The sequence below is a fragment of the Lemur catta genome, chromosome 8, assembly GCF_020740605.2.
Source record: "Lemur catta isolate mLemCat1 chromosome 8, mLemCat1.pri, whole genome shotgun sequence".
Classification (NCBI taxonomy): Eukaryota; Metazoa; Chordata; class Mammalia; order Primates; family Lemuridae; genus Lemur; species Lemur catta.
The window spans coordinates 62,027,107-62,043,680 of record NC_059135.1 but is presented as its reverse complement, the minus strand read 5'-3'; the positions used below and the strand labels follow the sequence as shown (position 1 = coordinate 62,043,680).

The window sequence follows — 16,574 nt, the reverse complement described above, 5'->3', positions numbered from 1 at the left end:
ACTTACTCTGTGCCATAATTTTACTATCCTGCTAGGCCAAGAGCATCTATTTTTCCTTCATTTTTGCTATATTCTTTTGATGTTTTGCTATGCCTTCTTAATCTTTACATTTTTATATATCCAGGGATATATTAAATGATTAAAGGGTTGGAAAATAAAACCTGTGAGAAAATATTAAACAAAGTTGGGGATTTTATTTCTAAGAAAGTAATTTACACATTATCTTGTTTAATAACCACAACCAACTAGTTGGTTAGACAATATTATTCCTATTTTAAAGATGCACAAATTGAATCTTAGTGGGTTTGGTTAAGTCACTTACCCAAAAACATAAAGGCAGCAGTAACAGAGCTGGGCTTGGATCCCCAGTAATCTGAAACACACCTGTTATTGGTACTGTTTTACAGCTAGATCTATAGATGCTACAACAATTGTTCTTCTGTGTAACAGTTCTTCAAGTTTTCCTGAGTTTTCTATCCTTTAGCATCACATCTGTATATATTAATTAAGCATTATTGTCCAGCTCATGAATATTTTCTACAAAAAAACCCATACATTTTGGTGTTCCTTTTGTTAGGGATGTTAAACAAATGAGTTAGAGCAAGAGCGTACTTTATTTCAGGGCATTTCTCTACTTTTTCTCATATTCCCAGTAAAATTAAATTCTCTTTGGCATATATTGTAGTGTGATTGCATTGGCATTTCGTACTAGAACACTGTAGATGCATATAAAGAATCAGTTGGTTAGCTCTCTTAAAATACTCATTGTTCCTCTTTCCCCTCTGAGTCACTATAGACTTTTCCACAGTTTTGTACCTGGCATTGCGTTAACTCTGGTTGGCCACAAAAACCTCTCACTCTATTATTGTTTGGGAATAATTATTGCTTGTTCCATAATAGTACAAACACTTCATAGATGATCTGAGATCTGAACTCTTTGCAAACATTTCATGAAATGGAAAAAGAGTAGATTAACACGTATAACTACAGTTTTTAATTTGTGAAAAGTCACCATTTTATAATTAGTGCTGAAGAGAGATGACCTGATTCCTGCCTCTTGATTACCTTTGCAAGAGTGACTTCTTTTATCTATGTGAATTCTTCCTGAGTTGGGCACAGTGCCTTCAAAGTTGAGCCCAGATGCTTTCCTTATTCCAGGAGAAGAATCCACTATTCCTGAGAACAGCGGCTTCTGTTCATCATCAATGGAGGAGATGAAAGATGATGATCTGCTTTTTTTCTCTTCAAAGTGTTTTTTGGAACTCTGATAATGTCTTATGGTATCCGTGGAGTCTTCAGGATCATTTGTACTGTTTTCTTTGCCAAAATCTATCAAAAAAAGTTATTTTATAGTGGATAATCAAATGTGAGACTGTGTGCACATCACACTACTGTGTGCATATCATACTGTAGCTATGTATAAACTAACTACCTTTTTGCTATTGAAAATGTGGCTACCTGGAGGCTTTATTTTTTTAATTCAAGAATTATTAGATTATCTCAATGTAATAAATTATTCGTTTCAAAATGAAAAGAATATTTACAATTAATAACATCTCAGAGAAAAACTGTAGGATAACTTAAACTTATTTATATGTGCTCAACAGTCATTTATATTCTTAGAATCTGGTGCACTGTCTCTTTAGAGAAATTAAAAAGACAAGGAAAAATGTGTCCCAATTTTAAAATACCACCACCGTGCAGCTTGTTATTTGTTTGTTTTTAATCTCCATGCCCTATCATCTGTTGCAGCCTTTCACACATTGCAAAGGTCAAAATCGGAAGCCTCCTTGTTGTGCAGGCTGGCAGGCTGAATTACAACCCACAATGCATGTAACGGCCTTGACATTCCAGGCAGTTTGGTTGTGTAGCATATTACCAAAAAAAAAAAAAAAGCTTAAATACAGTAATTAAGGTAGGTTTTACCTAATTACATTAAAGCTGGTAGTGCATATTGGCTGTTTCATACTGAAATGTCAGGATAATTTCAGCCCTGAAGGTTGTGTTAGAACATATTTCAGTAGGAAAAACTCAAAGAGACAAATCCCAGAACTTGTTTCTATTAGTGTCCTGGGGAGACAGTATAATTCTCCATCTGGTTCTTGCTAATAACTAACCAGCAAAACTCCAGAAGGTATATCATTTTCTGGAGAAATGGTGAAGACAGTGTCCCCATCTCCTCTACGCCTGGGTGTGCTTACTTGTTTATTTATAGAAGGCCAAACGAACCGATTAAAGGCCATTCCAGAGAAACTTCCAACTGTTTTCAAAAATTCCCATATGGCATATAACTTCAACAAAGATTTTTCCCTTTATTTTTTTAAAATCATAATTTAAAATATGGGAAGCCAGAAAGCAGCCCAAGGTAAAAATGGATAAAGTTTAAAAATCAGCTTTATGTGAAATTGTTATTGAGGAGTTTATGTTCTGTCAATTAAAGTTAAATCTAGCAAAAGTAGATTGCTTGATTTATTTTCTTTAAGATTTCACATTGGCTCAGTTATTTCATCATTATTAAGAAAACCACAGAACTTTCCAATCGCCAGCATTATAGACATTATTGATTACTCAGTGTTACTTATATGTCTCCACTCAATTGCTAATCTAATTGGTTATAAATATTTAGATCAGTTCTTCACACAAAACCCCTTTTCTTTTCAGTGTCATTGGCACAGCCCTCCTTAAACCTCCAAACTTCATTCTCATCTTCCTCCATGCTCTGTCTTTATCTTCTACCCTTCCCCAAAGCCCTCTGAAAATTTGATAAATGTTTTCTACCTTTTGAACATATCATTTTATTCCTGAAAAAATAATAGTTACAAAATTTAGGCTAGTAAATGTGAAAAAAAATGGCTTCCCTTTTCCAAATTATCATCATACTTGCTTAGTGAATTGCATCAGTTTGTTCCTCCTTAGTAAACCTTTTTGTAGTTCCTAACTTGGGCACCAGCGGGATCTGAATCAGCTCAGGATTCTCATGTTCCCAAATATGCTTTCCTTCTAAACACTTTCATGGAGCCTTTCCCAGCAGAATCAAATGTAAACTGAATTAACCATTAATACATACGCTGCCAATCTAAGCATGGATAATGCTAACATGGACATTTGTAATGGAGGTTATCACAAATTAATAAACCATTTGGTCTCTTTGGCTTGAGAGGTCTTGGGGATTCTCTGTAGATTTTTAAATCCTTATACATGGTAGAATGTTCTGTTCCACCTACTGATTCAGGGTCCAGTCTTGGTTTATACTAACTTATGGCTTGATTTTTGGATGCTTAGGAATAAGATTCATCACTTAACATATATGGTGAAGTTGAATTATAACTTGTTGATTTCAGTTCAGGACATATATTCCAAAATTTGTTGAATGAAGAATTACTATTATTTAGTTCTATAGTAAAATGAAGCAAATTACTCCATATTTGTAAGACCTAAATCCTTCAGAAAAAATTCCAAGTAAAGGCAGAATCAGGTAAAAGAAGAAGAAAAAGTTTGATATCTTTAAATTTTTCCCATTTGGAAGGAGAAAAACCCAACCTTTATTTCTGTGTTTGTTGCCACCAGACTATCACCTGGCCACATGAACGGCTGCTTTGATGCAGCCCTCGTGAAACAACATTTTTATATTCCATACTAGAGAAATTAAAGCTTCATCTCTCTGCCATACAAAATGAAAGTTGAAATGACCATCTATTTGTGGATTACAAATGGAAAGTGTTCGGGCTTTGACTGGAAATTGGCTGGTGTGCTGATGTAATACGTACATGCAATTGGGCAGCTGAAATGCATTATAATTAGCCTCCAGGTACTTCTAAATTTTGATGGACTGTTCCATTTCTGCCTTTTCCCAGTTTAACTGAATTATCTGGTAGACATTAAATAGTATTAGGTGCTATTTATATTCTATGTAGAAATAAGATTCTGAGGGCAGTAATCTGAGGGAGTTTTACATTTTTCCCTTTGCTAGAAGTGAGATTGCATAACCACTTCTGTTATCATCATTTTACAAAGAAGAATTTTTGCCTGTTTAATTAAACTGCAAATTTACTTTCTGATTCAGAAAACTGAAAGCTGTTTTCTTCCTCTCTTGTTTCTAGAGGATGCAGTTCATCTCCTCCCTTTTTCTCACAGGATACAATTCTAAAGCATTTGTGATTTGTCATGTGGGCATCTCTCTCTGGGTTCAGAAAGAACTCAAGACCATAGAATAAAAGTGTCCTGATGGCGTAGCTGACCCATTCAACTTAGGAATGATAATATAAAGTCCTTTCACTTCAAAAAACCTGGAACAAACATCTGTGTTCACTTCATCCTCCATGGAGTCTACCTTTCAGATTAATTATCATTTTTATTTGTCTGACCCAACAGGGAGACATAACCTTTGGCCAAAGAGAGGCATTTAAAGGTGCTCTTTCAGCATTTGAAGTTTAGATTTCCCACTGGAGACAATTTAGAGATAAGCTGAGTAATTTCCAGCCTGATGCCGTGGAAAATTGGAGTGTAAAATAAATTTCTTCATTTGAGATCAAGTTACCTTAGGCCCACTATTGCTTCAAGGGATATTAAATGGGGAGTAAGTGATTATTTTTCTATACAAAAACAAGATTAAATGCCTTTAAAAATTAAAATAATGAAAAGATGAATTAGGGGAAAAGTATTGGTCAAAGAATACAAAGTTTCAGATATGCAGAGTGAATAAATTCTGGAGTTTCATTGTACATCATGGTGACTATAGTTAATGTATTACATACTTGAAAATTGTTAAGAGAGCAAATCTTAAGTGTTCTCTACAAACACACACACACACACACACACACACGCACACAAAGTTAACTATGTGAGATGATGGGGTATGTTAATTAGCTTGATTCAATTATAGTTCAATAAAGCTGAAAAAAATAAAAAGATGGATGCATTTATACATCATTAAAATGGACAAGAAAAATCTGATCATTATTTGTTATTGGAGAAGATCTTCTAAAGAGATACCAAAATATAATACCAACATATTTCAAGGATTAATTTAATAAAGTTAGAATTCTTATTTTATAAAAGTTTGTCAGTGTATATATTTTAGCCTTCAATAATTTTCATAGAAGTTATTTTATTTTGAGGAAACACTTTCAAAACTGACTGACTTTCAGAAGGCAATGCACAATCATTAAACCAGTATTACAAAGAGATGATGTTTACTGCTATCCTTTGAAATGCAAAGTATAATGAGCTCAAGAGATTTCTGCTCTATTTTCTGGAACATCAGATTTTTCCAGTTGAATATACTAATATATTGAAGTGCTCATTTTAATAAAAATTATATGGATAGGGAAATGAGTAACTTTCAGTTTCTCTTCCCTACCCTAGGATGTATATATCTCTTTAGAACAGACTCCAGTTTGTCAGAATCTGTTGTTTGTCAGATGGTTCTTGTATGGACAGACTCATCTTAGCCCAGTGGAAATAAGATGCAGAACATTCTTTCTTGATGTCTATCCCTTTAGCTGGTACAGGCACATCTTTAAGAGTTTTAATTATTTTTCTCTTGTGTTTGTTTTTGTTTTCTTTTCTTTTTTTGCTTTCCAGGCTTGGCAGTTTCTTTACTGTGATAATCTTTTACCAGTGGTAGTAGGGTTTTCTGAGCTCTGAGAATTGTTTTCTAGGCTTTGGAAATCAAGAGAGTAAAAATATTTCTAGATTAGGAAAGACAAGCTGAGCATTCTTTAACTTTTGCTAAGAACATCTATTTTCTTTTTGACCCAGTAAATTTTCCAAGTGCTATTTAATTGAGGCCACTTGACTACTTTGGTCTTGAATTTTATATTTTTGGAAAAAGAAGTGGGGAAAAGTGTAGAGAAGGGATCGTTGGAAGAGGGAGTTCAGATACTTATGCAGAGGTCTAATTAGGAATAAGAGGCAAAGGAATCGTCCAAATCTGTTCTTTTGGGAGACTTTTGTACTTGCTGTCCCATGTTTCCTGTATGTTAATGCAGCAATCAGGTGACCTCTGTCTTGTAGTTAAAAAAAAATTACCAGATATATACTAATGGAATTTCTCTTAAAACATATAACATCAGCAGAAACTCTACTTCACGATTTTCACAATGTTTGAGGAGCTTCCAAGCACTAAAACCAGTTAGAGTAAAAAGTTGCCTTTTCCAAAGTCTTTTTTTCTTCTCACTACTTGGTACCAAAAAAGTAAGCTAACTTTTGTAGAATTTTATAGAAATCTTTATCCTTCCTGACAAATTATCTGGAAAATGTTACAAAAATTGAAGAGGATACGTATGTAAACAGTAACTACAATTTATAAGGAATTTCTATTTGTCTTCTCATTAACTAATGAAGAATTTTCTCTAAAAAGTAGAGATAAACTTTTTAAGATGAAATAAAGTGGAAATAAAGATTAAAAAATCCCTAGGAGCACTTAGCGTACAGTGGGTTCTTAGTGACAATGGGCACCAAATGAATGGGTGATTGGTTTGGGTCTGTTACGTTGCTGCCCTCATTGGATTATTCGGTGCCAGAAAGTCACTGGCCCCCTAATCAGCCATTACCAGCTACTTTGATACTGTATTTTCTGTCACAGAAAGAGTTGAGCAGAATACTCCAAGTATTTGATCATACAAGCTCTATCAGTAACAATACACATGTGTGTATATGTGTATGAAGGCATGTATAGATATATACACACATATCTGCATATTTTATAATATACAGAATATATATACATACATATGTCTCTTGTGTCATTATATATGTCATTTTACTAATATATTCCATATACTATAAAATATACACAACATACGGTTTTAAAAGGATTATTATTACTATGACCCAATGGACCATTTTGGCACACACTGAAGTACGTACAATCTAACTTTGAAGACCACTTGAATAGGGACTATTTTCTAGAATTTTCCTCATTTCTTTCTCTTATGCCCAGCCATCTTAACAATGCTCATGGCCACTGAATAGGTCATTGAAGTATCATTATTATTTTTCACTTTCTGTCACAACAACATTTTATTAAATGCTTTCAGCTCAGGACCTGTGGCACCTCTTCCTATGACGGTCCTTGTCATATCAGGAGGTCCTGAGCACCACCGTACCAGAATTTTGGGAAGGAAAGAGAACTACTTGAAGATGCCTTCAAAATATACAAAGTGTCCTCAAATTTGTACCTGCACTCACAACTCTCTCCTCTAGGGAAATGGGGTTTTTTCCTCAAAAAAAAAAAAAAAAGAAAGAAAATGTGAAGATCATGAAAACAAACCACCTTCATCAACAAATTCATTATGTTAAATATCTATTTTGTTCAAGTCATCTTGCCAGAATCTCTACAGATCCCTTCTTTTTAAAATATATCTTTTTGAATGTGAGCTCTTTAGCACCATGTGGTAGGCATGATTGGAAAGGGGGTGTTGGGCAACTGATGACTGAAGCCCAGAAAGTTCCAGTGTCCTGTTGAGTAGGCGGTGAGTGGTGCTGCAGGACTCAACCTCTGTCTGCCTCCAGTGCCCAAGCACGTGGTCTTCCCTCTGGTTCCCGATGCCTCTGTTGTCTGATTCACAGACATCAGCACTTGTGGATGTCTGCCTTCAAGATTTCCTTTCACATGAGCAATAAACTAACGCTAAAATAATTAGCATATTTTGCAGGAAGATTTCAGTTTATGTATCCACATATTTAGCATCAATGATCCCTTGAAAATTCTGTTTTTTTACACATATGTGTTTTTCCCCTAGATGTTGATTCTACGTCAAGAACTATAGAATGGATGGTCAGCTTAAGAACATTAGATTGGACTGACAGGGACTGAATTGCTTTCAGCAAATGTTGCACTTGCCTGACACATGCTGGAATCCTGAAGACTTTGGAATGGCCTCTTAGGCTCTGGCTAACTGGAGTTAATTGTGTTTTCACATTGACCAACTCACAGTAACTCACTGGCATACCGGGAAACTTCAGAAAGCTACAGGCAGGCAAATCTTTTAACATCTACACTTTATATAAAATTGTTCTTTTAGACTAAATCTGTGATTAAAGGAAAAGTTTTCAAAATCAAAAGAAATGTCTAGTTGCATGAACACAATATAAATTGTGACATGTTCTCAGGGCCTTATCAGGAGATAAAAACATTAGATTATTTATCTTGAGAAAGAAGAAACTGAGTAAGATTGAAAGATTTAATAAATCTTTAACTGTATGGAGGACAGCATTGTTAACCTATTCTTTATTTCCAGTGAGATAAAACTAAGAGATTAACTTCAGGATTAGGGACTTAGATTAACTCTGTAGAAGAATGGCTTAATAGTAGTGGTTCTGATTTTAGAAAAAGTCTCCAAGAGAATAATGAAGGACATTGTAGAAAAAAATTTATCAATTATCTATGAGCAGTTTATTCTGCAATTGTCCCAAGAATTCAATGATGAGCCCAATTCAACAAATATTTATCAAACATTCTTTGTTAAAGGAATCTATAGTTTGGCAGAGAAAAAGGAAAAACATACCAGTAACCATTGTACAGGGCAGATTTTGACAATATCATGAAAGGTGTTTCAATAATTCATAGGAGAAAGAACATTTATATTTGAGATCAAGAAACAGTTTACATTGAATATATCATTACAGAATGACCTTGATAAACAAATGTAATTTTAGTGGATGCAACAGTGGTGTGGCATGGTTGTGTGTGCCCTTGTGCACGTGTATGTGTGTGTCTGAGGACAGAGAGGCAAATTCTAATTAAGGGAATGATATAAGCCAAAACACAGAAACCATTTACATGGAAAAGCAGGCAGTTTGGATCACTTGAATGTAGAGCAAGCTAGAGCTAGTAGATGATTTCCTCTAGGGAGAGGATTCATGGAAAAGAGAAACGAGTCAAGAAAAGAACTTGAATTAAGAAGGCAAAAAGAAGAAGAGAACCAAAAGGAAGATGCTCAAATCCTATTTCATTCATTCTTTCTACAGATATTTGTTGAGCATCTGCTATGCAGCAAGTACTAAAGCAGCAGGAAACCAAATATTTCCCACCTCCATAGAGTTTATGATCTGGAGGCAGATGACATTCATTAAATAATGATGCAAATAAACCTAGAAGTGCAACTGAAGGAAATGCTACAGAGGAGATGAACTGATAGGGGAAGGAGAGGAGCTCAAGGGGCTAGTTAAAGGAAAGATGGTATGAGGTTAAGAATAAAGAGGTAGGCATAGATCCACCCTATTAAAGATTTGGGGAATGGGAAATCCTTAGAGAGGGCTTTGAATATGTGGGTAACTGCATTAAGGAAAAAAAAATCACCAGTGGTCCAGTGTGGAATAGATGAGAGAGGGGCAAGCTGTATGTGGGAAGGTGAGTTGGGAGGCTGTTTCAATATTCCAAGTGGCATATTATGGTAGCGTGTTGCAGAATTGCAGCTAAGGAGGTTGAGAAAACAGTGAACCAAAAGGAGGCCTAATTTGAAGACTAAATGGAGATCGATTGGAGGTGGCAACATCAAGACTTGTTGCCAGAGTTGCTGGGGAGGTTGTGAGAAGGTTGGTTTCTGTATACCTGGTTTGTGCAATTGATTAGTTGGTGGCACAGTTTGGAAAGGTGTGGAAACTAAAGGGGAAGCAGGTTTCCAGGGAGCATCATGAGTTCAATTTCAGAAGTGTTGAGTTTGAGCCGCCTCTGAGGTTTTAAGTAGATGGTTTAATAGGCAGTTGGATATGTAAGATTGAAGCTCAGGTGGGGTGGGATTAAGATGTAGATAAGTATAACTCCTATGTGAGGATATAATTAGATGATGGGCATAAGTGAGACCACCCAGGGAAAGAGTATGATGTAGAATGAGAAGAAAAGAGGACCTAGGAAGATGCCTTGAGAAACTCTAACAACTAAAACTAGTGAAGAAGATAATGATCCTGAAATTCTCTTCAGGGAATTAGTGGGAGTAGGAGAAAAACAGGAAGAGCGAAGTGTCACAGATGCCAAGAAAATAATATTCAAGAAAAAGAGGGGAGTTGGTTCATGTGAAAGATGTTGCTGCGAGGCTGAAGAATGAGAAGACTGGAATGTTGGATCAGCCTGGGGCAAGTGTGGGGGCTTCCTCAGGAAGGCCTTCTCCCATCCGCCTTAGCACCATTAAATGCACGGTCACCTGGTTTCCCACTGAGGTAAGCTTATTCCTGTTACAGCACCTGCTGTTTGAGGGTGTGTCCATTTCCTTCCCTAGGGAAGATGAGGGATGTTTTGCACAGTTTACTTCTTAGAATATTGAGTAGCTCTTTGAAAATGTGAAATGTCAAATCGATATTTGTTGAATATATGAGTAAAACATAAAGAACAGTCAGAGAGGCAGAAAAACTCAGAGAGGATAAGAAGTGGCAAGTGCCCACAGAGTTTGAGAATGACGAGGACTAACAAATGTGGCCTTCATCCATGCCAGTCATATGTGCCTGTCAGCCACATAGGAGGACCGAGCTCTTGGCTGGAAATGAGAGACCTCCTTTCAGAACACTTTGCTTAGAAAGGTCAGGTATAGTCAGTCAACTGTTATTAATTGGCCTCCTTTTTTTTTCTAACCAATACACTCTGTTTCTTTATCTGTGATGTCCCTGGAGATATCAGATGGCTTTGCTGAGTGACATAGTTAAGGGCTTTCAATCAGAAACCAGAAACCAGATTATTAGCTACTGGAAAAAATAAAAGATTTGCCCTTCTAGAGCCTGAATGAAATTTACTATTGAAATCAGAAGTATAATGATCTTTTAAGTTAGAAGAGCTAATAACCACATGCTCTACATTTAAACTCTAGAAATGGAAAGAATTACCTCTGTCTCCTTCACTTTCAAATGACAATCTTCTTCTTCGTAGTTTACAGTTGTCTCCTTCGGAATCATTTGTGGATTGTGATCGTAGTAAGAGATCAGCCTTTGTTAATGGAACATGAAGATAAAATGGAAGATTACCCAATTTGAACATAATGTGCTATCAGTAAACTATTTACTATTTCATACCATTTCAACCACCCTGAGACTTAATTATTAGATTGCAGGTTAATAGCTACAATACTTTGCTTAATGGTTGTCTCTAAATTATAAAACAGTCTGATAGAATAATTCTAGTAGTTTCACCATCTGATGGGGAAACCATAGTTGTAGAAATTATTTATTAAAAATGTTTGAGGCTGATGTCAGCATTTAGAGACAAAATATTCCTTTGAGTGGAATGTGTTTTATGTAGCTTGGTAAAGTTAAAATAAAAATAATACAGTTGACCCTTGAACAACACAAGTTTGGTGGGTCCACTTACTTGCAAATTTTCTTCCGCCTCTGCCACCCCTAGGACAGCAAGACCAGCCCAACTCTTCCTTCTCCTTGGCCTGCTCAATGTGAGGAAGAAGACCTTTATGATGATCAACTTCCACTCGATGAATGGTTAATATTGTTTCTCTTTCTTAGATTTTCTTAATAACATTTTCATTTCTCTATGTTACTTTATTGTAAGAATACAGAATATAATATGTATAACATACAAAATACCTGTTTAGCCAACTGTTTATGGTATCAGTAAGGCTGCCAGTCAACAGTAGGCTAATAGTAGTTAAGTTTTGGGGAATCAAAAATTACATGCACATTTTCAGCTGCACAGGCGTCAGTGCCCCTAACCTGCACATCGTTCGAGGGTCAACTGTAGTAATATTAAAAACTTGGTAGACTCTGTATTACTACAGAGAAAAATGTATAAGCTAATTATAATTAGGTATGATGCTTAAATGATGCGATAATGATCACGAAGTTGAATTTCACAACAATAAATAAAAGGTTGAATTCAATAAACATTATGCTTTGGACCCTTTAGGTATTTTGTTTCCAGCTCCCCCTTCTTTCCTCTCTGGTTCACTTTGTACAATATTATCAATCTTATACTAATAAATAAAAATAGAAGCTCCTGTCTTATTTATTTGGGTGTATACTAAACTTTTATGTAAGGAAATTACCTGAGGTAGATATTTGTTGTTTTTCAAAGCAAAATCAGAATGAGGTTGGTGACATAAAACTGCGATTGTGCTAAATTACTGAGTTAAACCCATTATAAAAAATATGCTCTATATAGCTGGAGCTTGTTACCACCTAAATATTTTTAAACTTTCCAATGTTTTGTAAAGAAGCACTTATCTGAACTGATGCGTCAGGATCTTAAATGGCATCCTGGTCACCTTGAAGGTCTCCCTTTCTGTTTAAGTCTCTCACAGTGCCTGGGAGTGACTATAACTCCAGGGAGTATTAAATCTACCACCTTTTACCTAACTGTTGACTTGAGGATCTTTTTTCCAAAGAATATATTAGTTAGCATATAAATACGCTAGCAAGCATCAAACACCTAATATTTGATTTCTGATAAAAAAGTATTTAGAATTAGAGTAGAGTTGCAGGATTTGGGGTTTGGCAGGGGAAGGGATGGAGAAGAAATAACCTAGTAGTAAATTTTGGGCTACAACATAAATTCTCTATCCATAGAATAGTCTAAGTCACAAGGACACATTTTCACAATGGAAGAGAGTGAGGGGCATAGGGCCACACTCTCAATATTCATTCTAGTTTACGTCACCTAAGGGTTCCTTACAGAGTCGAACTCAATTGACCTACTTAAAATTATTCAACATATTTGAATATGTTTGAAAAGTAATTAAGCTGAATTTCTTTCCTATAATTTAAAACTTTCAATGGCCTTTTTTAAATATACAGAATTGGTAAAGTTTTGCTGCAATTTTTTTTTCAGAAGTATATGTATAATCTAAGAGTAAAACAATATGTCAGAAATACAAAAATAAGCAAATGGTTAACATATACCTTTGCACTCTCATGCCTTAGGTTGAAAGTCAACTCTAGGTTTGTTAGAAAGTGATCAGAAAACTCAGGATACATATCCAAAACCTCTAACAAGTCTTCTCTCTGAATCTTATGCAAGTCACAGTATGTGAGAGCTCTTACGTCTGCATTAGACTTTCCAGGTTTGGCATAAAGATGAACCATTTCTCCAAATATATCATTTTTTCCTAAAGAAGAAAAAGAAAAGAAAAAAAAAGGAAAGAAAGGAGAGGGAAATAGAATCCAAACTTAATGTTTTCCTTCTAAAAGGACCACTGACCAACTGACCAATCCCTGAACCAAAGACTTCATATGTAAGAGCCCACAGCCAACAGACACTGGGGCAGCAAAGTTCCAGCACCTAGGCTGACTCCCCCAGCCCACACCTGCTGAATGGAATTTTGACTCTAAGGGTCACTGGTCCTGGTGTAATCCCTTCCATTTTTTGTGTGTGTTTGTTTTGGTTATTTGGCTAAGCATCTAGACTGTAGCAAACACGTCTTCAATCTGATATGCCTCACTTTGCTAGCGAAAGGTCTTGCCACTGAGTATTTTAAAGGCACTTTCGGGTAGGTGTGCTCTGATTTTGTCAGTCCAAGAATATGGGAAAGGCCACAGTGAGTCAGATTCGTGATCTTTCTGTTTCAGGATGGTCTTGGGAGGTGATGCCTGGCAAGGGGTTATGGTCGAGATCTTTTAACACTTAGAGGATTGGTGGAGCAATTTAAACACTCCCGTGTCCTTTAATAACCAGTTTTGAATTTGCCCTTAATGAATTTGTCCAATTGTTTAATAAATATAGTTACATTTTCTCTACATAATGTAGTCATGCTTTTTGTTCTATGGCCTAAGTTCTGAAAGTTTGTTCTCTTGCTCTCCTGCAAAACCTGGAATTCCTTCAATGTCTGCCTTCTGATGGGCCCTCCCATCGCCTCTGCCTAGCCACATGCCACCTGCTTTTCAAGGTCTTGTTCAATGACCAGGATAAGAATGACAGCAACACCACCAAGTATTATTGAGGGTTAACAGGGGCCAGGCACTGTGTCAAATGCTTAGGTGCATCATTTTATCCCCAAAATAACTTCATGAAGGAATTACTAAATATTACCCCAATTTTATGAATACAGAAAGAAGATTAAAGAGGTAAACTGATTAGCCCAAGGTTGCCTTCTTAGTTGGGTGAAGTGGAGGGAGGGAGAGAATAGCCAGGATTAAATCCCATGCACTCTGACTCCAGAGTCCAAGCCCTCACACACCTGAAACTGCATATCTAACCTCCTCCCACTGAATATTTTCCCTGAATGTCCATGGCCACTTAGATTTTTCTGTTTCTGACCATCAGAGCACTTCAAAATTGTACCTGTGGTATATGTACCTGATAAATACTGATGGATTACTTGACGATATAACTTTTAAAGATTGTCAATGGCAGTGTAAAATACTGCTTTCTTATAACCGTCCAGATGCTTCTTTTCCAATTCAGAAAAAATTCCCTGGCCATGTTATTTTAGTTTTTGGTAAACAACTTCATGTATTTTAAAAAATAAAGTTTTAATTAGTAAAATAAATGCTGTAATATTTCTGTTTTAAATAAGGGTTTAATAGAGAGAAAAATACTATATCTTAACTATATAAGAAAAATTGACATTGGAGAGGATACATTTATTATAGTTTAAATAAATACTTACCAGTCTTTCAAAAATAGAACAAATAATCATAATTTGTGATTTAGGTGCTGACATACATAGATATAGAGAGAGCAAAGGAGAATCTCTTGAAATTCTTTATAGTTTTGAAGGTTCAATATATGTATTTTTAAAAGAAAAACCTCTGAATTAAATTAAGCATGGGCTTTGTATTTTAATTAGCTTACATGCCTGTAAATGAGCAAGGAGTAATCTAGTCCGTGTGTACAGCTTAGCAACATTCTAAAATTATTATTTGATAAAGCAACACAACTTATTACCTTTCTTGTGGAAGCTAGGATTGGCTGATTGGAAGGTCAGGAATGCAGCCAAGCATGTTCCTTCTCCGGCTGCATACTAGGGCAAACTGCTAAGGCCAAATCTAGTGAAAACCTAACTTGGTTGTGTGGTCTTGAAGGGATTTAGAATATGTGTTTATTCTTTGCTTATTGAGCTGAAAACCAAATTATATACCTTGGTCAATTTGGGGAATTTTTAAAGAAATTATACTCATAATAAAATTATCAAAATATATAGGAAATCACTCAAGCACTTTCATTCAGGTATTTGGGTTCTGTGCTGTGCCATACGCTGGTTCCACAGAGCAGCAAGAAAGACAACAGCCCTGTCCTTTCGGAGCTGATGGTCGTATATATGAACATCAAAAGTCCAGTCACACAAAACCATTGAATTACAAGCCCATTATTTAAGTGGAGTTGGATTTAACCCACAGGGAAAAGAAGTGAAAAATTTCACAGATTTTGGGGGGTAGGTGTTACCATGAGGAGAGTAAGGCTTAAACCTATCAGCTAGGTGGTGGGAGAGGAGAAGAACTGATCGCTTTTCTCTCTGTTCCCTGGTTCTTCTCCACTGTCCTAATATTCCAAAGAAATCCTACAAGTTCACATGGCCTACATTTATTTTTAAAAGATCAGATTAAACATGGGGTTTCTCTCATACCCAAACCAGATAAATTTATTACTAATTTACCCCTATCCCTGGTTGTTATATTCATAGGTCTATACTACCTAAGCAAGGACTCATATAATTCCATTTAATGGGATATAGCAGGTGAGAGTGCACAGTGAATAAATAAAATTCATCTAAACACAAACATGCTAGCAAGTATGCCTACAGCACAGATATTTTATTTTAAGGCGTTAAGTGATCAAACACAAAGCTAAGAGCTTCTAACATGAAAACAGAAAATGCTGACTATTCCCATATATTTGGCTTTAAATGTCTAAGTAGCTAAGAACAGAAGAGAATCATGGAAACATTTACATGTCAGAGAAAAAGTGAGACAGTCAAGAAAACATATTTTTTTGCAGTGAGCTATAGTGAGGCCACTGCAGCCTGGGAGACAGAGCAAAATCCTACCTCAAAAAAATAAATAATAAAAAAAAAACCCCATAGTTTTGCAAGGTTAATTTGATTTGAATCTAATTTTAAATAAAGCTTTCAAATTACCCACCAGTCTTAAGCAGTCCTTATAAATAAATAGATCTTTTTTCCTATCATTTGAAAGTGTGCACTGCAATGTCTAATAATAGCCGAATCTGTCATCATTCCGTTCTAAAACACTCACCCAGAATAGCCACCACAATGTCATCTTTGAGAATTTCAATGGAGCCTCTGGATAAGAAATAAAGAGCAGTGAGGACATCCCCACAGTGAACGAGGGTGTCTCCTGGAGGTGCATGGGTGGTCTTGAACTTCATTGCCAAAGCTCTAAGGCAACCTTTACTTGCCCCCCGAAAGGCTTTGCAGTTTTGCAGCAAAGTCTGGTTGAGATGTAGACAAATGTCAGCTTGTAAGCATTCTGGGAAACCCTTTAGGACCTGAAGGAAAAAAATAAAGAGTTTCATACTACCAGTGCACGGGGGACCTCAACCTGAAATACAGTCTATTTCTTGCTCACAGCACCGCAGGTGTAGTCATTGTCATACAGGAGTTCCTACAATGCTTCTACCTCGCCTGCTATAATGAATACTTGGTTTGCTAAACATGTCAGAATTTTTAACTCAAATG

General features: G+C 36.0%; 1 protein-coding gene across 1 annotated transcript in view; it reads right to left on the bottom strand.

Annotated features, from left to right (window-relative positions):
- The window catches only part of KCNH7 (potassium voltage-gated channel subfamily H member 7), a 451,497-nt gene that overhangs the window by 16,143 nt on the left and 418,780 nt on the right, over positions 1-16,574 (bottom strand). Inside the window, exons 10-13 of the mRNA XM_045560346.1 lie at positions 16,132-16,384; positions 12,841-13,046; positions 10,819-10,918; positions 1,066-1,317 (exon numbers count right to left, since the gene is read on the bottom strand). Of these exons, the coding sequence (XP_045416302.1) occupies positions 1,066-1,317; positions 10,819-10,918; positions 12,841-13,046; positions 16,132-16,384 (811 nt within the window). The remainder of the gene's footprint in view (positions 1-1,065; positions 1,318-10,818; positions 10,919-12,840; positions 13,047-16,131; positions 16,385-16,574) is intronic.